At 40.6% G+C, this 22,730-nt stretch overlaps 1 protein-coding gene across 5 annotated transcripts in view; it reads right to left on the bottom strand.

Annotated features, from left to right (window-relative positions):
- EGF (epidermal growth factor) overlaps positions 1-22,730 on the bottom strand; it is a 103,235-nt gene that overhangs the window by 15,045 nt on the left and 65,460 nt on the right. For all 5 annotated transcript variants that reach the window (XM_039468423.2, XM_039468427.2, XM_039468425.2 and 2 more), the window contains 7 exons: positions 21,627-21,794; positions 20,769-20,918; positions 17,605-17,724; positions 9,968-10,084; positions 9,129-9,254; positions 5,329-5,451; positions 3,869-4,016 (listed from right to left, as the gene is read on the bottom strand). In XM_039468423.2, coding sequence (XP_039324357.1) covers positions 3,869-4,016; positions 5,329-5,451; positions 9,129-9,254; positions 9,968-10,084; positions 17,605-17,724; positions 20,769-20,918; positions 21,627-21,794 — 952 coding nt within the window. The remainder of the gene's footprint in view (positions 1-3,868; positions 4,017-5,328; positions 5,452-9,128; positions 9,255-9,967; positions 10,085-17,604; positions 17,725-20,768; positions 20,919-21,626; positions 21,795-22,730) is intronic.

Raw genomic sequence — 22,730 nt, 5'->3', positions numbered from 1 at the left:
TTTTTAGTAAATGAAGCAATGCTGCCATCTACTGGGCATATGCATTTCTGGAAACGATTAGGATCGCAGGTAAACATCTGTATTCTATTATCCTTGCAAAAGCACCAACTTTGAAAAACCTCCCATTAAACACTCTGTAATGCCCACTTATTAAAAATTCCTTCCCTGGGCCCTGGATAAACTACTTATTCATCCATGACCCCACTTTATTCCAAAAGGACTAAAAGGAATAAAAATACAGAGATCTGACCCCAGTGCCCATAGTGAGAAGAGGCAGCATCGAAAACACACTGGGCAAAGTTCCAGAAGATCTGGGCTCTAGACCTGGCTCTACCTTGAGCTGGTCAGAGGACTGGGCAAGCCACTTACAGAAGGAGGGAAAGGGATTAGTGCTTCTTAACCATCTTGTGTGTTTTACACCCTGCTAGGCACTTTTACTCATTTTCTTATTGGTGGCATATTCCCATATTACAGATGAGGAAACTGAGGCTCAAGGAGTTTGTACAAGGTCACACAGCTATGAGTAACAGGTTTGACTCCAATGGTTCTCTGATTTCAAAGCCTATGTTCTTTCTACTATAGCATGCTGCTTACAAAAAAAAGTTTGATGCTCTATTCAGCTCTGAAAAGCTATTTTCTAGAACTAACCATGCAAGAGCTAGCAGGATCTGAGTGCAGAGGGATAAAGGACCACCATTATCCCAGGCTTTCTTGGATGCTGTTTTAATTCTAGCTATCTTTGGTTAGAGCCATTTACTATCAATGCCTAGCAGCACAATTTTTAAACTGTTGGATGTTAATGGGCCACACCTCTGATCCTCTCAGAAAGTTTGGGGTCTTGAGAAATATGTCGGTCCTTGGCCATGAGTCCTGGAGATCCAATCCAGCTGCAATAGCAGAGCCTCAATGAGTCTTATAAGGCCCAGAATAGTCATTCAGCATTTTCCACTAAGGGAGGGGAACATATGATACTAGTTCTTTGGTTATGAATTAAACCAAACAAAAGATTCTCTGGCCAAATAAGTTTGCCTTTCCATAGTCAAAAAATTTTGAGACATTTTGGACTCAATACAGATAAACAAAGCTTTTTGTTTGTTTGTTTTTGAGACAGGGTCTCACTCTGTTGCTCAGGCTGGAGTGCAGTGGTGCCATCACAACTCATTGCAACCTCAACCTTCTGGGCTCAAGCAGTTCTCCCACCTCAGCCTCCCAAGTAGCTGGGAATACAGATGTGTGCTACGATACCTGGCTAACTTAAAAAAAAATTTTTTTTTTTTTTTTTTTTTTTTTTTTGGTAGAGATGCATTCTCACCATGATACCCAGGCTGGTAAACATGATTTTTTTTTAATGTGTTGTGGTATACTATGAATCGAGAACTGAGGGCTAGACAGAAGATTAGAAATCATCGTTTAGGAGTCATGCAGCTGGAGCCTACAAGATTCTGACCCTCCCTAAACTGCTCCTAAGATCAGTGCTTGAGATATTCTGCCCACCCTGCATTTGATGGATCAGTTGACACCACCAGATCAATTAACTGGCTCATCTGAACTTGTGGCCCCCACCCAGGAACTGACTCAGTGCAAGAAGAAGACAGCTTCAACTCTCTATGATTTCATTCCTGACCTATCAGCACTCCTCGCTCACGGGCTTCCCCTAACCTACCAAGTTGTCCTTAAAAACTCTGCTCCCCAATGCTCAGGAAGACTAATTTGAGTAATAACAAAACCGCGATCTCTTGCAATCAACAATAATAATATTGAGAGCTAGAGTATGATGCATCTGTCCGTGTGATTTGCCCACATAACCTGATTTTAAGAAGCATTTCACAACACTGATGTTGGGGGATCTTGGTCTAACGACCTGTCCAGAAGGGTGTTTGGCTGAAACACAGAATGAATGAGGACCTCCTCCGAGCCCAGAAGGTTTGGAGCCTCCTGAACATCTTCAAACCAGGAAATGTTCAAGGAATACCTCGGGCATGGAGACTTCCAACTCTCACTTCCTCTGCATCGCCAGGGGCACCCTGGGATTTCATGTGGCTGAGGGGAACTTCCATTGCCTCTAAGAAAGGAAGGAAGAGCTGGGTCTCCCAAAACCTGCTTGCAGCATGAAGAACACTCTGTACAGAATGACGCCTGCCTAGGAAGTGTTTCTAATAAAAGTTGGACTGGTAAAGCACTTCCTAGAGACTTGTTATTATGGAATTAATAAAACACAAGGTGAGATCATCAGGACAGGAGAAGGCAAGGGTTGAATAGTTGATTAAACCATATTTTTGTTAAATACACAACTTAAAAACAAGGTTATGATCCAGAGTACTGTGAACTCTGATAATATTTTAAATATTGCTTTAGATTCAAGGTCCTTAAATTTGAGTTTTATCTCCAGTTTGTCATTTGTAGCAACTCATGTTTAAAACATTCTCAGGGAAATATATTTTCATCAAGATTTAATGACAGAAAGAAAAGCAGTGTGCTATAGAGTTCATCAATCATTTAATAAATGGATGCTATCACATCCAAATGAAAACATTGTTCTAAATGCAACATGTAACCCTGTAGTACCCTTTATATTATTATAATGATTTTTATAATCTAAAGTATCATGGAGGAAAACAACCATGACCTAATAAATTTGGACATTTGTTTTTGTAATTTCATCATTTGGGATGACCAGAAACAATGAACAGGCAAAACCAATTAGATTCTTAATATTAAAACTAGCAACAACTATTGCAGATACCCAATTTATCATACTTTAGGAAATTACAGCATGTAAATATGAATATAAAAACAGAATTCTGTAAGGACTGAGTCATTTTTACTAGTGTTCATGAGCATTTTTCACTATGTTTGTCATGCTGACATGATTTCTAATGCAAGGCCATACACTTTGTCACAGAATATAGCTTACTCTTCCGTGAATTTGGTTATTCTGCTCATTATTACTGATGAAATGAGAGAAGACTTTAAGGTTGTAGTAGCGATTTGTGAGGATCAGACTATTTTATCACCCCTCCCTCAGGTACAGAGAAAATTATCAATGGATCAGGAGCCTAACCCTGGGAGACCTATTTGTTTTCTGGTATCTATCAGTTTCCTCCTATCGCCTTGAAAACATGAAATGAATTAAAAGAACATTTGAGGCAGACCTGGCTATTGTGGGTTTGGATTTTGTTAAAGCGTCCACGGGAAAGGTTTTCGGATGGGGCACAGTGGGAATGCCTCATAGTTTTGGGGCTTCCTCAAATCCACTTTCCAGGTCGCCACTTCACCCACTGTGAAACCCTCACGGGGGCAAAAAGGGAGCAAAACAGCAGCTGCAGTATCAGCAACTGTTATTAACCAACAAAACGTCAAAGTCAACCGTTAGGAAGTGAAGAAAAAAATAGACATGTTTCCTTTTGAAGGAAAATATTTTTGGACTCCGGCAAGAAGTCCAGTGTGAACACGTACAACACTTTTGTAAATCCAGAAACGATCACTGATGCTCACATATAATGTAAAGCATATTTGATGAAAAATAAATCAAAGTTTTAAGGAGTTATCTCACAAACCTAAGTTTTTCAACTAGGATGAGACATTTAATCCCTAGACTATACCAGTGGTCACATCAAATTATTTCAGTAAAAGGGGAAATCACTAACTCCTTAGATTTATATTTATCCCTGGCAACTGAGAGGGGCATCGTGATACACAAGGAAGGTGCGATGAAGTGCACACACACGGTTCATATGTGTTTGTTTATATTTTTCCAAAAGAACATCTAATTGCAGAAAAACATCCTCAGTATACATTTTCCAAATTAGCTAAAAGTGACGGACTGAACAGCATCTCTCTCTGCCACCAGCAAGACAGTTTGACTTACTTGCACGCGTACTTGTCCACTGTTTCGATATACATGCACACACCATCGTGGAGGCAGTACCCACTGTGGGATGGGGGACAGCCAGAGTCACTATTTCTTACGGAATAGCGGTGGTCATCTTCCCTGAGGTGAGAGGGTGAAGTAGAGTCTAAAAGAACCCAAGACGTTACTTTTACTTTCTGAAGGGACTCACGTCTTTCAAGTATCAATATCAGGAACCAGTTCCTGCGAACAATTTGTGATACAGTATTTTTTAGTGACGGAAGAACTACCAGAAGGGACGACAGTTTTACTTTTCTAGTGGGCCTTAGTATTATCTGAGCGTGAAGGATAGCATATTGGAGGCAGGGAAAAGAATGGCCAGTCCTAAGTTGCCATACGAATTCAGAGTCACTGATCTCATAAAAACAAATCTGTCACACACAAAAACACACTAATCACGCGAAGTAACAGCATCAAGGTCTCACTGAACAACTGGTAACTCTTTATCATTTAAAACCTATGCATCAATGTGCAGTCCATTACCTCCAATATGCTGGCGTCTCAAAAATTTCTTTCTCCTTGAAACTAACTTTCAGAGAAGCCCTCAAGGACAAGACTGTAGCAACTATGACAGGAAGAAAACGTTCCCAAACAGAGGGAATGCCAAAGTGCAATAGTAAAGTCTCTCTTATTGAATGGTTCACTGCTCCTTAAAAGGAAAAGATATGTAGCTGACTATATTAAATATAAGCAGTTTTTCAATACCTTTAAGAAGAGCAAATTATTTGAGAAAAATAACATGCTAAGAAAAAAAAAAAAACAGACACCAAGTAAACACGGAATTGTTCCTTCTTAGGATGTTTTCCACTTGTAGGGCTGACAGGTAAAGAGTGGGCAGTGATGGCAAAGAGTTCCGTCCTGGTCTCCAGGGTCTCAGTGAAGCCAGCTCCCTTTCTGGGGTGCTGATGGTGAGATTCTACTGCTGTTATGGGGAGAAGGTTCAGGAAGCAGGAGTCAACCATTACTAATATTGAAAAAAGGGAAGAGAGCTGGCGTTCTAATGCAGATCAAGAAATACTGCCTTTTCAAGTAGTATTTTAAAATCCTTGAAAGCGATTTAAAATGCTAACTCCAGACATTCTCACCGACCTGCCTAGCCCTGCAAAATTTATCCAGCAGCCCCACAAATCGACATTACAAATAGGGAGATTAGTTGCACAGTTAAAGAGAGATACCCGTGTTCCCATCTTTATTGGATTGTGAGTAATAAAAAAGGATTTATCCCAGATGCTATTAAATTAAGAAAACTTGGACCATTTCAAATTCTCAAGCCCAGCATCATCGTAATCAGGAAAGCCAGCTCTGCAGCCTGACTGAACTGAATGATTTTTAGAATCTCTAACGCAAATAGAGATTAGGGTATAGAATTTCCCTGAACCAAGTCCTTCCCCTTCACTCCAGACCACCCACCCACCTACCAGGGCAAATCAGTCCTGGTTCAGACAGGCGTCCAGCACACGTGCAGGCGTAGCCTCCCTCTGTATTTGTGCAGTCGGCATTCTCTCCACAGCCGTGCACCCCCAGTTGGCATTCATCAATATCTGTCAGAAAAGACAGAGTAGGGGGGAGTAAAGTGGGGTACAGAAAAAGAGGGTTTTACAGTTGGGCAGCCTCTGGAAGAGGAGCTTCATCAGCTTCTGTCACGCTATATGTTCTCAGAGCCCGATGCATTTTTAGCTTTAAAGGGACTTTCGTGAATGTTGGAGAGATGAACTGGGTCCTATAATGCATGTCCAGGGAGGTGTTCTTTTACTTTCTTTCTTTCTTTTTTTTTTTTTTTTTTTTTTTTGAGACAGAATCTCACTTGGTTGCTGAGGATGAGGTACAGTGATATGATCGTGGTTCATTGTAGTCTTGACCTCCCAGGGTCAAGGAATCCTCCCAGCTCAACGTACCAAGTAGCTTGGACTACAGGCTTGTGCCATCATGCCTGGCTACTTCTCGTTTGTTTATTTTTTAGTTTTTGTTTTTGTTTTTTTGTACAGATAGTGTCTCACTACGTTGCCCAGGCTGGCGTCAACCTCCTGGCCTCAAGTGATCCTCCTGCCTTGGCCTCCCAGAGTTTTGGGATTACAGGCATGAGCCACCACACCCAGCCCCTGATAGAGGCTGGAAGCTTTCTTCCTGGTTGGAAAGAAAGGAGACTTCTCAAAGTTAGAGATTAGTAAACGATCTCTGATCTCTAGGCAAACGTTTAGAAGTTCAGAGCCTAAAGATTCATACTTAACTTTTTTGAATAGACATCCTGTCATTTACATACATATTATATAAAATATAACAGTTTTGCATTTTTATGTAAGTATAAACTATATAAGACAAATCACCCTTTCATTCCTAACTACCCACCATTTTTCTTTCTCAGCTACTGCCACCCTAACATTGACGGCCTTTCTTCCTCTCAGTTTTCCATTACTATAAGAACAGCCTTACCACATTCCTGGACCCCATGTTTCCTCCACGAGACACCTAAACACCAGTGCCAGATTATTCCCCTTTCAACACAACAATGATAAACCCATCATTGGACTACTTTATGCAAATGCTGCCAGTGGATCCCTGTTGCCTAGAACTTTGCTGTCCAACTTGCTAGCTATCACCATATGAGCGTATTGAGTACCCGAAATGCATCTAGTTCATACTGAGATGTGCTACGAGTATAAAACACACACTAGGGTTTGCAGACTTAGTACCAAAATAAAAAAGAACACTAAATATCTCAATAATTTTTATATGGATTACATATAAAATGTTAATATGTTGGATATATTTGAATATTAAATTTGAATAGTAATATTATTACTAAATTTCATTTTGCCTGTTTCATTTTACATTTTGTAATTTGGTCACTAGAAATTTTAGGACAGAGCTGGCTGACCCTCAGCCAGTTTCACTGGAGAAGTGAAACCTCAATGACTGACACTCAGATTTTAGTCTTCCACAGATGTAACCCAAACCATCTGTTACAGGCTGAAATGTGTCCCTGCCCCTCTAATTAATATATTGAGCCCTAACTCCCAAAGTGACTGACTGTACTTGAAGAAAGCGCTTATCAGGAGGAAAGTAAGGTTAAATGTGGTCATAAGGGTGGGGTCCTAATCCAATAAGATTGGTGTCCTCAAAAGAAGAGGAAGAAAAAAAAAAGGAAAAGAGACTAGAGTGTTCTCTCTCTCTCTCTCTCTCTCTCTCTCTCTCCCTCCCCCCATCTCTGTCTCTCTTTCCCTCTCTCTCTGTCTCTCTACACATCAAAGAGGAAAGGGCATCTGCAAGCCAGGAAGAGATCCTTCACCCAAAACCAAATCAGCCAGCACCTTGATCTGGGTAAGACTTCTAGTCTCCGGAACCATAAGAGGACATGTTTCTGTGGCTTAAGCCATCCAGTCTATGATATTTTGTTATGGCATACACTACCTTATTGGCCTCAGTTTCTGATATAACCTAAACTTAGTGCTCACCTAAACTACTCTCTATCCGTAATGCCAGTCATGTGATCTGTTCATGCCTGGAATGCTCCATCCCTTCACATTCCTGCAAATGAAATTACTTATCCACTACACTCCCTCCAAAATGACAGTTACTCCCTGAAATCTTTCCCAATACCTAAAACAGATATTTCTCCCAGTTCTGAACTTTCATTGTGGTTTTGACTTCTCTTATGATGTGTACCCTTCATCACTGATCACAGCTTTATTTCTTTTAGCTCACATTTTCTTCTTAAGCAAGGACTACCTTTCTCATCCTGATATTTCTCACATTTCTAGTACTGTGGCCTTGCCCCTAATAGGGGGCAATTAAATATTTAACACACTGAATTGCTATACTGGACGGCCCAAACTGACTCTTTTATGAATTCCTCTTATAATTTCAATAAACTATCACCTTGAGAGAAAGAGAGCTTTTCCAAGAAGCAAAGACAAAGGTGTATACTTGACCAAGAAACCCAACTACGCTTAATAAGAAGGATAACACTTTACATAGCACTTGTTATGTGCCAGACATGGTTCGAGGTATTATATCTACATGCACACAGAGAGAGGGAGAGAGAATAGAGGAGCAAGCCCACTGCTTCCATGGAGCCTGAGGACTCCGTGCCAACCACGCAGGTGGGGCGAGGACATCCCATTGCATGATCAATACTGGAAGGAGATGAGTTAATAACAGTGTGAGACACCAGAGTCTAACAAGTTTAAACATCCAAGAGATACTTTCCTTTTTCTTCATATTTAAGGAAATCAAATATGAAGTCTACTTGTCTAAATTATCTATGGGCCTGCTTAATTAGAGCAGTGACATTTTCCTGACTGACAGCCAAATATGTGCTTATAAGAGTGTTTACAGATGTCTGTGGATTCCACAAAACTAATCTGATAAAGGCCTGATTTAAATCAACCAGATTGGAAAAATTGATAGTTATGATTGATATTTCATCTTTAACCTTAACAAGTGGGAGAAGTATCATCTGAGTTTCTTATCAGTTTCTTACATTTTCAGAAGGAGGGAAAGAAATACTGAAAGGGAAGTTTTAAAGTGCTGTAAAACTTCAGATCATCACTTTACCATGCCTCAGATGGTTTCAGGCAGGTTTTCACTTGTACGTGATGCGATGCTACTGACACCTGGAAAGGTATGAGACATCCACGCCGCGAACTCCCAATCCAACATGCCGCACCCAGACCTTACCAGAGGACAGGGATTATGAAAGAGGTCTGAATCATTCTTTACTTGTATCTCAATGTCAGCAGCTTGACTCTCCCACCTATTGAACATACCAAGAAACATGGGAGGAGCCCTTTCACAGGCCATACCTCTTTTTCTTTATGCACACAGCAGTGACTTCCAACAAACTGTCATCAGCTCTGCAGTTCACTACATTTCCCTTACCAAATTCACTGACAAGTAAATGCTGTCCAACTCCCCCATGATGGCTCTAGTTGTGAAGTACTGATGAGACACTGGTGTCACTCAAACCCCAGAGAAAGAATTAGAGGAGTAAGCACCTTCCAAAGGGGCTTGAAGCTGACTAGGGCAGTAATAGCACAAACTTGACTATTCAACAAGAATGGAAATATGTCAGTTTGAGCAGGTTGTACCACTCTTTAAATTGTGACAGGTGTGTCACCCCAATTATATCCTGTCTTCTCTCTGCTCACTGCACCCACACTGTTTCCTGATTTCTGAGGCCTGACTCTGCCCTACTCCCTCAGCACATGCGTCCTCTTACCGAGACAGTGAATCCCATCTCCTCGGTAGCCTTCTGAGCACTGGCAGACATAGCCACCTTCGGTGTTGATGCACTTGGAGGAGGCAGGGGGGCACACTGGGACACCCATCTCACATTCATCTATATCTGTGGGCAAAATTAGGAACTAGTGCAATATTTAGGCAATCCTGATATAAATAAGCATGATCTTATATTCAGGTGCTGAGTCAGTCCTTTACAGGTGCTGTTTACAACATCAGGCACACCTTGCATCTTGGACATAAAGTTCACACGTTATTGCTGTATCGATCTTTACAGAGTTCCCACCTATCTGATTAGGCAAATACGTAAATAGATCACTTTCTGCCAGGTTTCAGACCATAAGTACTGAGATCTTTGCAGCAGTCATTAAATTATAACTTTGATTCTATTAATGTAAAATAGGAACCTATCTGTTAATCTATTCATCTGACTAAAACTTATGACTTAAGCTTCTAGGAGAGAAAACAGTTGTTTTCATTGAAACTGGTGAAGTCATATACTTGACTTGAATTCAAATTCATGCTTCTGAAGCTAATTACAAATTCTTCCCCTTAATATCAACTGTATATATTGCATAATCATAATATTTTACCATAAACTCAACATAGTATGTGTATATTTACATAAATATATTTATATGTCTCATTTTCTATGCATGTCATCCAATTTTTTTTTCTTTTTTTTTTTTTTTTAGCTACAGCAAATAACTTATTCAACCTGCTGATTACATCCTTCTGGAGCTTTTAAGTCAGAAGGAGCAGAAAGAATGTTTCTGGTTCACTATTGTCCAAATATGTGTATTTGCCCTGCGCTCTTACCAGAACAGAGTCTTCCGTCCCCAGCAAACCCTTTCAAACACTGACACGTGGCATTCTCTCCCTCCGAAACACACCGAGCATGCATGCTGCATCCCACAGGAGCACAGTCATCTTGATCTGCAAATACAAGAATCCGTGCAGTTATTTCCAGACCTTAGAGAAGAAAATAGACTTTATTGTTCTAGGTACTACAGAAGAGTCCACCACTTCCTTTCCCAAGTTCTGGGGCAGGTTAGTCTCCAAATAGAAACACTTAGTTGACCTATAAACCAAGTCTACATTTACAAGATCCATAGCCAGCTAGGTGCAGTGGTTCATGCTTCTAATCCCAGCACCTTGGGAGGCCAAAGAGGGTGGACTGCTTGATCCCAGGAGTTCAAGACCAGCCTGGGCAACATGGTGAAACTCCATCTCTAATAAATATATGGTGGTGCATGCCTGTAGTCCCTGCTAGTTGGGGGGCTGTGGAAGGAGGATCAGGAGGTTGAGGCTGCAGTGAGCCAAGATGGCACCACTACACTCCAGCCTGGGTAACGAAGTGAGACACTAAAAAATGAAAACAAGATGCGTAGTCCCACAGCCATGTTTCTGTTAACGTGCTCTCAAAGAACTTTCGTCTTAAAGAACTATCTGGTGTTCAAGGAACCCTATATGAACTTATTTGTAATTTTTTTTCTTTTTTTTTTTTTTTTTTTGAGACGGAGTTTCACTCTTGTTACCCAGGCTGGAGTGCAATGGCGCGATCTCGGCTCACCGCAACCTCCACCTCCTGGGTTCAGGCAATTCTCCTGCCTCAGCCTCCTGAGTAGCTGGGATTACAGGCACGCGCCACCATGCCCAGCTAATTTTTTGTATCGTTAGTAGAGACGGGGTTTCACCATGTTGACCAGGATGGTCTCGATCTCTCGACCTTGTGATCCACCCGCCTCGGCCTCCCAAAGTGCTGGGATTACAGGCTTGAGCCACCGCGCCCGGCCTTTTTTTTTTCTTTTTTTGAGACAGAGTTTCACTCTTGTTACCTAGGCTGGAGTGCAATGGCGCGATCTGGGCTCACGGCAACCTCTGCCTCCTGGGTTCAGGCAATTCTCCTGCCTCAGCCTCCTGAGTACCTGGGATTACAGGCACGTGCCACCATGCCCAGCTAATTTTTTTGTATTTTTAGTAGAGACAGGGTTTCACCATGTTGACGAAGATGGTCTCGATCTCTTGACCTCATGATCCACCCACCTCGGCCTCCCAAAGTGCTGGGATTACAGGCTTGAGCCACCGCGCCCGGCCCTTATTTGTAATTTTTAAAAGCATTTATAAATGTAAATTATAAAATTGCTAAAAGTAAATAGACTCAAATTCCAAAGGTCTGTTGCTTATTTTGAAACTTCTCAACCATTTTGACAACAAAAGGAGTCAATCTATTCTTATCCCTCAAAGACACACAGACTAATATTTAGCAAGTAGATCTGCGCACCAACAAGGCAAGGAAATTCAATCATAAAAAAGATTTACTGCCAATTTACTAATATCATATATAATAGAATGTGCATGTCACAATGTGTGTTTATTATCAAGATTTATGTAGTAACTTGCACACCTCAAGGCACTTTTACAAAGACATGAACCATATGAGTTAAGTGCAGTAAATGGATCCTTTCATTTCACACTCCATTGAAATGCAAGTGCCCCAGGGAACAGAGTTACATGTTGAGCCATAAACATGAGCAAGTTTTTGTTTTCTTTGCTTTACTTATGTATGTAATCATTCTCCAAATGCCACCCCACCCTACCTTTTTGGAGTTGGGGGAATCTGACATACCACAGTAGGGTATAAATTATCATCTGTCTATTAACTGGTGAGTTTGCTCATCTGAGTACAGAAGAGAATTTTTTAAAAGCCCTCCAAACTTGCCGATAAATTAAAGGAAGTTAAATGATCTAAGTAGGATTCAGGTGGCATATGAATGCAGACATTGGGTAATTGCATTTGATTTGCTTAGCTACTTGAGCGAGAAGATTTCTCTTGTGGGAGCAGATGCCTTTCATGCTTGCTTGGTCATCTCCTGTCACTCATGACTCCTAGAGATGGATAAGTTCAGACCAAATCAATTATCCATTTAATTCAGCATTTACTTGGAAGACTAGCTCCCAAATCACAAGGCTGCTCAGAGTGTAAAGTGGACGGTATCCGATTACCCAAGACATTTTAAATCACTTGCAGAATTATCTTAAATTAGAATATGATTCAGGATTTATTTAGTAACATGCAAACCCAAGGCAGCTGTGTGTAATGAAAAGCAATAGTTATGTAGTTGTAGGAGGGACAGGCTACAGCCAGAGTTTTATATATATATATATTTATGCATGCTACAAAGGAGCTCTGGAAGAAACAAATGCTTGTGCTCACATTCCTCTTCTCTAAAATAGTTGTGACAATTTCTGCCAGGTCTATTTTTCATAATGGTTCTAAGGATGAGAATAAAAGGTAACAAAAACAAACAAGAAAACGAACAAAAAAAAACTCTTGAACAAGATATTTGTTCAAATATTTTATCACTTTTTTTTTTTTTTTTTTTTTTTTTTTTTTTGAGATAGAGTTTCGCTCTTGTTACCCAGGCTGGAGTGCAATGGCCCAATCTCGGCTCACCGCAACCTCCGCCTCCTGGGTTCAGGCAATTCTCCTGCCCCAGCCTCCTGAGTAGCTGGGATTACAGGCACACACCACCATGCCCAGCTAATTTTTTGTATTTTTAGTAAAGACGGGGTTTCACCGTGTTGACCAGGATGGTCTCGATCTCTTGACCTCATGATCCACCCACCTCGGTCTCCCAAAGTCAAACACTCTTTACTACACATTTAAATAAGGATAAAAAGAAAGATATTGTGATAATTTAAATAAGAATTAACCTTATCAGACTAGAACAAACTTCAGGTCCTGTTAGTAAAACTAATATAATTCATTCAAAAGTATCTACAATGTATTGGGCCTTCCTGAGAGCCAAAAATATTGTGGTGAAGAATAGGGTTCTGCTGTTGACAAGGGATCTGCTGTTTTGCATAATTAGTTATTGAAGTAAAAGTGTGATGAGTATGATTAAGGGGCAGAACTGAGGTTCTAAGAGAGCTGTAATAGGCAACCTAGCCCAGTTGGGAACCAGGAAAGGCTGAGGACAGAAGAGCACACATGACTTCGAAGGGTTAAGAAACACACCATATTTGTTGGCTGCATAAATATCTTCTTTTGAAAGGTGACTGTTCATATCTTTCACCCACTTTTTGATGACGTTGTTTTTGTTTTTTGTTGTTGTTGTTTTGTTGTTGTTGTTGTTTTTGTTGTTTTTTTTGAGACGGAGTTTCGCTCTTGTTACCCAGGCTGGAGTGCAATGGCACGATCTCAGCTCACCGCAACCTCCGCCTCCTGGGTTCAGGCAATTCTCCTGCCTCAGCCTCCTGAGTAGCTGGGATTACAGGCACGCACCACCATGCCCAGCTAATTTTTTGTATTTTTAGTAGAGACGGGGTTTCACCATGTTGACCAGGATGGTCTCGATCTCTTGACCTCGTGATCCACCCACCTCGGCCTCCCAAAGTGCTGGGATTACAGGCTTGAGCCACCGCGCCCGGCCTTGTTTTTTTTTTTTTTTTTTTTTTTTTCCTTGTAAATTTGTTTAAGCTCTTTGTAGGTCCTGGATATTAGCCCTTTGTCAGATGGGTAGCTTGCAAAAATTTTTTCCCATTCTGTTGGTGGCCGGTTCACTCTAATGATTGTTTCTTTTGCTGTGCAGAAGCTCTTAAGTTTAATTAGATCCCATTTGTCTATTTTGGCTTTTGCTGCCATTGCTTTTGGTGTTTTAGTCATGAAGTCCTTGCCTGTGCCTATGTCCTGAATGGTTTTGCCTAGGTTTTCTTCTAGGGCTTTTATGATGTTAGTTCTTATGTTTAAATCTTTAATCCATCTGGAGTTAATTTTTGTATAAGGTGTAAGGAATGGGTTCAGTTTTAGCTTTCTGCATATGGTTAGCCAGTTTCTCCCAAAACAGTTTATTAAACAGGGAATCCTTTCTCCATTGCTTGTTTTTGTCAGGTTTGTCAAAGATCAGATGGTTGTAGGTGTGTGGTGTTATTTCTGAGGCCTCTGTTCTGTTCCATTGGTCTATATATTTGTTTTGGTACCAGTATCATGCTGTTTTGATTACTGTAGCCTTGTAGTATAGTTTGAAGTCAGGTAGTATGATACCTTCAGCTTCGTTCTTTTTGCTTAGGATTGTCTTGGCTATGTGGGCTCTTTTTTTGGTTCCATGAAGTTTAAGGTGGTTTTTCCAGTTCTGTGAAGGTCAATGGTAGCTTGATGGGGATAGCATTGAATCTATAAATTACTTCGGGCAGTATGGACATTTTCATGATATCAATTCTTCCTAACCTGAGCATGGAATGCTTTTCCATCTGTTTGTGTCCTCTCTTACTTCCTTGAGCAGTGGTTTGTAGTTCTTCTTGAAGAGGTCCTTCACTTCCTTTGTTAGTTGTATTCCTAGGAATTTTATTCTCTTTGTAGCAATTGTGAATGGGAGTTCACTCATGATTTGGCTCTCTGTTTGTGTATTATCGGTGTATTGGCATGCTTGTGATTTTTGCACATTGATTTTGTATCCTCAGACTTTGCTGAAGTTTCTTATCATCATACCATTTGACCCAGCAATCCCATTACTGGGTATATACCCAAAGGATTATAAATTATTCTGTTATAAAGATACATGCACACATATGTTCATTGCAGTACTGTTTGCAATAACAAAGACTTGGAACCAACCTAAATGCCCATCGGTGATAGGCTGGATAAAGAAAATGTGGCACATATACACCATGGAATACTATGCAGCCATAAAAAGGGATGAGTTAATCTCCTTTGCAGGGACATGGATGAAGCTGGAAACCATCATTCTCAGCAAACTGACACAAGAACAGAAAACCAAACACGGCATGTCCTCACTCTTAAGTGGGTGTTGAACAATGAGAACACATGGACACAGAGAGGGAAACATCATACACAGGGGTCTGTTGGGGGCTCGGCAGCTAGCGGGGTGATAGCAGGGGGTAGGGAGGTTGGGGAGGGATAACATCAGGAGAAATACCTATTGTAGGTGAAGGGGGGATGGAGGCAGCAAACCAGCATGGCATGCGTGTACCTATGTAACAATCCTGCAAGATCTGCACATGTACCTCAGAACTTAAAGTATAATTGAAAAAAGAAAAGAAAAAAGAAAAAGAAACACAGCATGGGCTGAGAAAACAACTAGGGCACATGTCCGTGTCTGTTAGAAACAAGGCCAGGGTGACAGAAGCAGGCCACAGAAAGTAAAGGGCAAAAGGGCTGATGAGCCCTTGTTGAGACTGGGGAGGTATCTAAAGGTTGGTTCATACAAAGCCCAGCAGGCCACGTTAAGAACTTTAGATACTCTAAAATCCTAATGTGGAGTTTTCACATTGTCTTTTAGCCATAGATACTTTGTTGGTGTGAAATCTCACTCTGAATCAGAAATTAGATCCCTGAGCCTGACAGGTGAAAGTAAGACTTCACAGGCTAGGGCAACACAGAACACAATTCGAGTATAGAAAGATAAGAAATTTTTCACCAGGACAGTCAGTCCCCTCTATTCTACACTAGGCTCCAGGTATTAAGCCAAATTCACAAATCCTTGGTCACTTAATTCACTCCCCCATTCCCATCCATCTTAGTCTTTCAGTCCCTCAATCATCAGTCGTTCAAAATACGCTCTATGAGCCTCTAGGGACTCCTGGTGACTTTGCCAAGGTTGTCTATATCCTTAACATTGGTTTAAAGTATTTTATTCTATCATGTTGTTTGTGTCCACAACAAACTGTGGCCTTGAGGATTGGGGTGGTATTCAGCTCATCTTGGTATCCCCAGCACTTAGCACAGTGTATGCCAAATAAATTGCTGAACACATAATATTCCTAATGTTAACAAAGTTTTCCAGAACTTCTCATTTTCACATGAATTAATTATTTCACAAATATTAATTATTATGACCATAAAAATATGGTCATAATTTTCAAAAAACCTTTGGTCAAGACACTAACAATATATCTTAGTCTCTCAGCTTTCACATCCGCAAACTGATTTGTAATAAGGAGCAAATTAGAGATTACAATTGACCCTTGAACAACACAGGTTTGAACTGTACAGGTCCACTTATACCTGGAGTTTTTTCAGCAGAACACAGATTAGTATTATTGGTGGGATGTGAAACCTGCCTATGCAGATGCCTGATGTTTTGTATACCTGGGTTGCATGGGGTGACTTTGGGATTTACATATGCACAGATTTTGATATACTCGGGGACCCTGGAATCAATCCTCTGTGGATACAGAGGAAGGACTGTATATATAATCTAACAGTCTCTGCAAATGTTAGTTATTGTTATTACTAAAATTATGAACCTCCTTATTTTTATCTTATAAAAAAAAAATCACACTGATAAGGTAAGGTAAGAGGTCCCAAGAGCCCCGTACATCAAAAAAGTAGTTTGCAGACCACAAAAGTTGGGTAAAGCATTTCCTTAAATGTCCTAATGTGGAGTTTTGAAACCTTTTTTTTTTTTTCCCCCACATAAATCTTGTTAAAATAAAGTGTTACTCAGTAACACAAACAAACAAAATGTTTCAAAGTCAAGTTACACTGCTTAAAGGGCAGTGACCTAGAGTGAAAGGGAGGGGTTTGCAGAAGTTCTAGGGCTAAGCCGAACTCAGTTGGAAAACCACTGACCTCCTGAGTGAATATGGAACATGAAAGACTTAGGTTCTCAGCCGGGCGCGGTGGCTCAAGCCTGTAATCCCAGCACTTTGGGAGGCTGAGGTGAGCGGATCACAAGGTCAAGAGATCGAGACCATCCTGGTCAACACGGTGAAACCCCGTCTCTACTAAAAATACAGAAAAATTTGCTGGGCATGGTGGCGCGTGCCTGTAATCCCAGCTACTCAGGAGGCTGAGGCAGGAGAATTGCCTGAACCCAGGAGGCGGAGGTTGTGGTGAGCCGAGATCGCGCCATTGCACTCCAGCCTGGGTAACAAGAGCGAAACTCCATCTCAAAAAAAAAAAAAAAAAAACAGACTTAGGTTCTCTAAAGTTGTTACTTACTGAACACAAGATTTGGCATTTTGGTGACAAATGTGCAACATAGAAGAAAAGAATTCCAACATTTGCTGTTTGTGGACTTTCTGCAGCCGTTGAAGTGGTCGACCTGTATTTGCTTATCAATTACTATCAACTTTTCAGGCTAATGGAAAAACAGCCAGGTGGACCAAATACCAAAAATATCAGATATGGATGGAGATACATTCAAATATGTTGTCCTGTGTTTTGCTTTTGTTTCCAGGTTGTATTTCTTCAAAGAACAAAGACTCTCATCCAAAGACTCTCAGGACGTACTGTTCATGTCCAGACTAATATGCAGCCCTATTTCTCAGGCACATCATTCAGAAGAGACAGACTTGAGACCAAGGTTTGGCTTTATTAGCCTTGTGTAGAACTTAGCCAATATTAAGGTAGAAAGGTAATTCAAAATTTCTCATCAGTAAGACGGAAACTTCTGGAGCCAAAGGTACATTAGAGAACAAGTTATTCATACCTGACACCAAGATTTCAGCCACTAGCATGTGTTGAGACTCTGTGATGTTATCTTCTGACACTGTGGTCTTAGATAAGGTGTCCGGTGGTGTTACTTGGTTCTTTAGATCAGCTTCACCACCTATTGATGGTCAATAAATGCAATTAAATTTGGCTTTTCTGTTTAAAAAAAAAAGCTTGATTTAATTTATATTTATGATTATTCATTTGTTGTGAGTGCAGACTCATCCTTAGTAAGAGGATTCAAACTGTCAGGGTCTTGGTAACTTAGTAAACCTCACGCTGCTATCCCATACCCTCTCATTTTCACTGAGCACTTAATGATTTGGGGATAAGGAACCCATAGGGAAGAAAGATAGGACTCTTTCAGGTACTGGCAAAAAACAGGAGTAAAATACCAAAATCCTTGGGGAATAATCAGCTTATAATCACAGCCCACGGTTATTAAGGACAAAACAGAGAGGTGATCTCCCCAGCTTGTCTTCCATACACATTCTTTCTCCTTTACACTGCTTTCATGCTTATTTTAGCCTGATTTTACCTACATTTTATAATATGAAAGGACACAAAAAAGTCATGATTTAATACAGGTGTAAGATTCATGCACTCTCCACTCTCAGAACAGGGGAGAAATGAATTCCGTAAGATAGCAGTTTTCCAAATTGTAATCCTCAGAATTCTGGGATCATCCTTCAGAGAGTCTCTAAAGTCATAAGCCTTTTCTTAATAATACAATAAAGTTAATTGCCTTTTTCCACCATGTTCACATTTGTACTGTTATGGCCAAAGGAATGTGGGTAACTGCTGGTGCCTTAGTATGAAAAAAGGAAATGACAGCAAACTCTACCAGCAACTGAGCTCTCTACCGCCACACACTCACATTTAAAAAGAAGAAAAAGAAAAAAGACTGGGTACAGTGGTTCATACCTGTAATCCCAGCACTCTGGGAGGCCAAGACGGGTGGATCACATGAGGCCATGAGTTTGAGATCGGCCTGGCCAACATGGTGAAACTCCATCTCTACTAAAAATACAAAAATTAGCTGGGCATGGTGGTGCACACATGTAATCCTGGCTACTCTGGAGGCTGAGGCAGAGGAATCTCTTGAACCCCAGAGGTAGAGGTTGCAGTGAGCTGAGATCATGCTACTGCACTCCAGCCTGGGTAACAGAGCAAGACCCTGTCTCAAAAAAATAAAAATAATAAATAATAAATAAAGGAAAAGGAAAAAAAAATTGGCTGGGCAGGGTAGCTAACAACTGCAATCACAGCACTTTGGGAAGCTGAGGTGGGAGGACCACTTGAGGCCAGAAGTTCAAGACCAGCCTGGGCAACATAGCAAGATCTTTTCTCCACAAAAAAATAAAAATAATAATAATAAAAAAATAAATTAGCCAGGCACGGCTGTGCATGCCTGTGGTCCCAGCTACTAGGAGACTAAGGTGGGATCCAGCTACTTGAGCCTGGGGGTACAAGGCTGCAGCGAGCCATGATCGTGCCACTGTACTCCAGCCTGGGCAACAAAGGGATACCCTGTCTCAAAAAATAAAAATAAAATCCAGTTTCACAAGAAGATTGTTTTGAATCAATAAGAATTATTAATTTTAAAACTCTCGACCATTACACAGCTTTTTAACATTCTATGTAATAAAAATAAGAAATACATATAGATTCTTTCAGCGCATACTGAAGTTATGATGGTTATCTACAGGAAAAACACAAGTAGTTTTTGAATTGTGAGCTGAAACTGACCTCTTCTTTCATAGCACCTTATTTTACTTAAAAAAATAAAATAAAAATTGTGCAATTAAGACTTGGGTACATAGCAAACATTCACTTTTCCTCAAAAAATGAAGTGAGCCTAGCACCTCCAGGAATACAGCTGGCAATAACTGTTGCCAATGTCAGATTCCACACTGCAGCTAAGCTTTAAGAAACTACCGTCTATATCCAAAAAAGGCACCTCAAAAGGCTGTTGTAATAGCCCTTTTCCAACTCTATGTCTATGTGAGGCCAGACTCTGTTCATAGACTTCAACCAAGATGACCCATGATGACAGATTTAACATAGATGTGGATATGAGAATCCAGCTGCCCTCTGTAAGACAGACATTAGAGTTATCAGTGTAAAACAATGGCACTCTTCTAGATACATATTTTTTGCTTTGGAAAATGTACTGATTTCAGGTACTTTTATAAAATATACGTTAATAGATACACTTATTGTTGTAATGTCAATAGATTTCTTAATTGCGTTGTAAATTTTCACATCATAAATACTGACAGATATACATAAAAACTCTTTGAGGTTCTCAATAACTTTTAAGAGTGTAAAGGGATCCTGAAACCACGAGGTTTGAGAACTGTTGAACTAAGGCAACAATTAATAGAAAGTTCTGAAAATCCAAAGTATCCAATTCTGGTCCGTGGCTAGATTTATTCATTTTTCATCAATCTGTCACTTTACTTATATTTATACCATGCTTACCAGATAAATATAGCTTTTTAAAAATTTAATAAAAAGTAAATTATCTTTGGTATATTTCTGGAAGAAAGATACCAAGGGATGAATCCAAAGATGCTCCGATTGTTTGGGTGCACATTCCAGGGAGGCAACTTTGTGCTACTGGGTATACGTCACACTCAGCTCACTCTTCCTTTTCCTCAGAGTCATATCTAGTTTGTAAAAAAGCACATCACAAGCCTTCTCAGGCTGGATTTCCCACATTTATTTGATATCTTGAAGTTATTTTTTATAAAGGACTTTGCTTTTCCTATTAAGGCTCGTCATGTGATAGGGAGATCATATACTACCACCTCTAAAATTGAGGATGTAAAACTTCTAAACAAAATATCTCTAAACATTTTTGTGAGGTGATACAATTTTGACATTTCGTTCCAAGGTTGAGACCCACTCCACTATAGATGGGGAGGTGGAGGGCTTGGAACTTAAGACTTTTATCACTAGAGGTCAATTGAATTGTGCCTGTAATAAGGAACTCAAAACCCAACAGAGGATAACAAACAAACAAATTCTTAGCATTCCTAAAAACAGGAAAGCTTTTAACGTCCAAAATATTAAAAATCAGTGAAAGCACAGAGATGGATGTACAGCTGTATTCCTGCACCAAAGTTAGATAATGTGATACATAATTTATTATACTACCTGCCAACGGCTGATGACCATCCAGAGCCAGACACATTTTCCCATCTGGGGCTTTCATAAAACCTTCACGACACGAACACCAAGCAGTTCCAAGCCTCTCTTTGCAAATATGTTCACAGCCTCCGTTTTGATATAAGCAGGGATCTGCTCCTAGTGGAGAAAAGAGGCAAATTCACAGGTGAGTCTGGAGATGAAAAGGATGCTATGAATCCAAGTCTACAGCTTGCTTTTCGGAAGCTACAGCTTTTAGGGAGAGAAACGCAGTGGATCTAAACAGAGGGTGTAGCAATGGTTATTTCAGAAGAGTTCCCCCAAGAAGCCACTGATTCTAAGATAAAGCCAGAATGTTATTACCTTATGAGTACTGAGTATAGCCAGTACTTTTGTTCAAGAAGCTCTTTAGTCAAATGTGATTCGTATTTCCTGATTCATCGTCCAGTCAAACTGACAAAGAGCAATTCAGAAAAAAGAGCTACTATAAAATGCGAGATGCCTTTTTCATTGGCTCACTCCTGGCTGACACCCACTCACTGGCACCCTCAGGGGTATGGGAAGGTCCAAGGGTCCACTGTCCGTGTCTAAATTGCCTGCCCTTAGTGCCTTTAACCCAAGGCTCTTTGAAATGTAGCAGGTAAGTAAGAGTTGTTCAAGAAAATAGATGAAATTGAAGGGATAAAGTCCCAATTATCAAACTACCATATTGTCTTAAACCTAAATCCTAGAAAAATCTTAACATCTACACAGTTAGTGAAAATTTCAAAATCCCCTCCACCCCGACCCCGACTGCATGACATCAAACAATTAAAATAGTTGTAGATTCCTGCCAAAGAAAGATGGTGTAACATCTCCAGTGTGTACCTGGTTTTGCCAATGGATGAATCACAACCAGTGATGAGGGCTTCAACATGCTGCCTCGGAGACGTACTCTATCTTTACCAGTCCTCTTGTTTACTCTTATTACTGATGGCATAGCCCAGTCTGAGAACCACACATAATCCTGAAACACGGCTACAGCAAATGGGTGACCTGGAAACAATTCAAATTTGTTAAATACACCTTCTTTGTCTTTGCAATGACTATTTACGGAAAGGACAAGGCTTGAAATTTACACACCATTCCTACACTAAATCAACTCTTTAGCTATTCAGCAAGTTATGAGCGAGCCACTGACTTACACCTGCCTCAAGGAGAGCCCAGGTGAGGAGGGAACCTCGCCTTAAAATGGGAGCCCAGTGGTATGAGGTCCCAGCAAAGCCTATTATCACCCAACATTTGCAGAGTGGGAGAATGTGGGCTGATTGTCTTCCTAGCACCAAGGAGGTGGCAAAGGCGGAATTTTATTTGTTTAGTACATCTATCACTACTTATAGACTGAACTCAAGTGACTTATCTTACCACTGTTTGCCTTAGGATCCTACTCTTTTGAGCAGCAGTAATAAGCGGTAGGTCAAATTCACAGGTTGTCATAAGGATTTTCCAAAATTTGAGGTAATTGTGTAAGAGTCTCTCTCTATGTTCCCATCTCCACCAACACATTTGTCTGCATTAGTGCCCCACCTCCTTTCCTCTCTCCTTGTTTAATATTGACCTATGCCCCTGAGGTCACCCTTCCTGCCTTCTCTAGGGCCTAGATTCATCAACAACCACCTCTTTCTCTTACATCTTCACTCGCTTCATTCCACTGGCTTCGTTCCTTCTGTCTAATATCCTCTCTCCCATCTTCATCTCCTTATCCCTGTGACCCCTCTAGCTCCTCTTGGTCTCTTTCCTTCCCTTTTAGCCAAGTTTTTGGAAGAGTCATTTATTATCTGCTGCCTCCATGTTCATGGCTCCTACTGACAGTAAGTGGGCATCCTTCTGAGCTACCTCCATCAATCCTACCTCTCCGTGCCACTGGAACTACTCTGAGAAGGCATGCAGGTATCGAACACACAGGGGAATGTTTTAACGTTCTATCTCAAG

This window comes from Saimiri boliviensis, chromosome 3, assembly GCF_048565385.1.
Source record: "Saimiri boliviensis isolate mSaiBol1 chromosome 3, mSaiBol1.pri, whole genome shotgun sequence".
NCBI classification, from domain to species: domain Eukaryota; kingdom Metazoa; phylum Chordata; class Mammalia; order Primates; family Cebidae; genus Saimiri; species Saimiri boliviensis.
The sequence above is the reverse complement of the archived record's forward strand: the minus strand, read 5'-3'. Positions and strand labels throughout refer to the sequence as shown.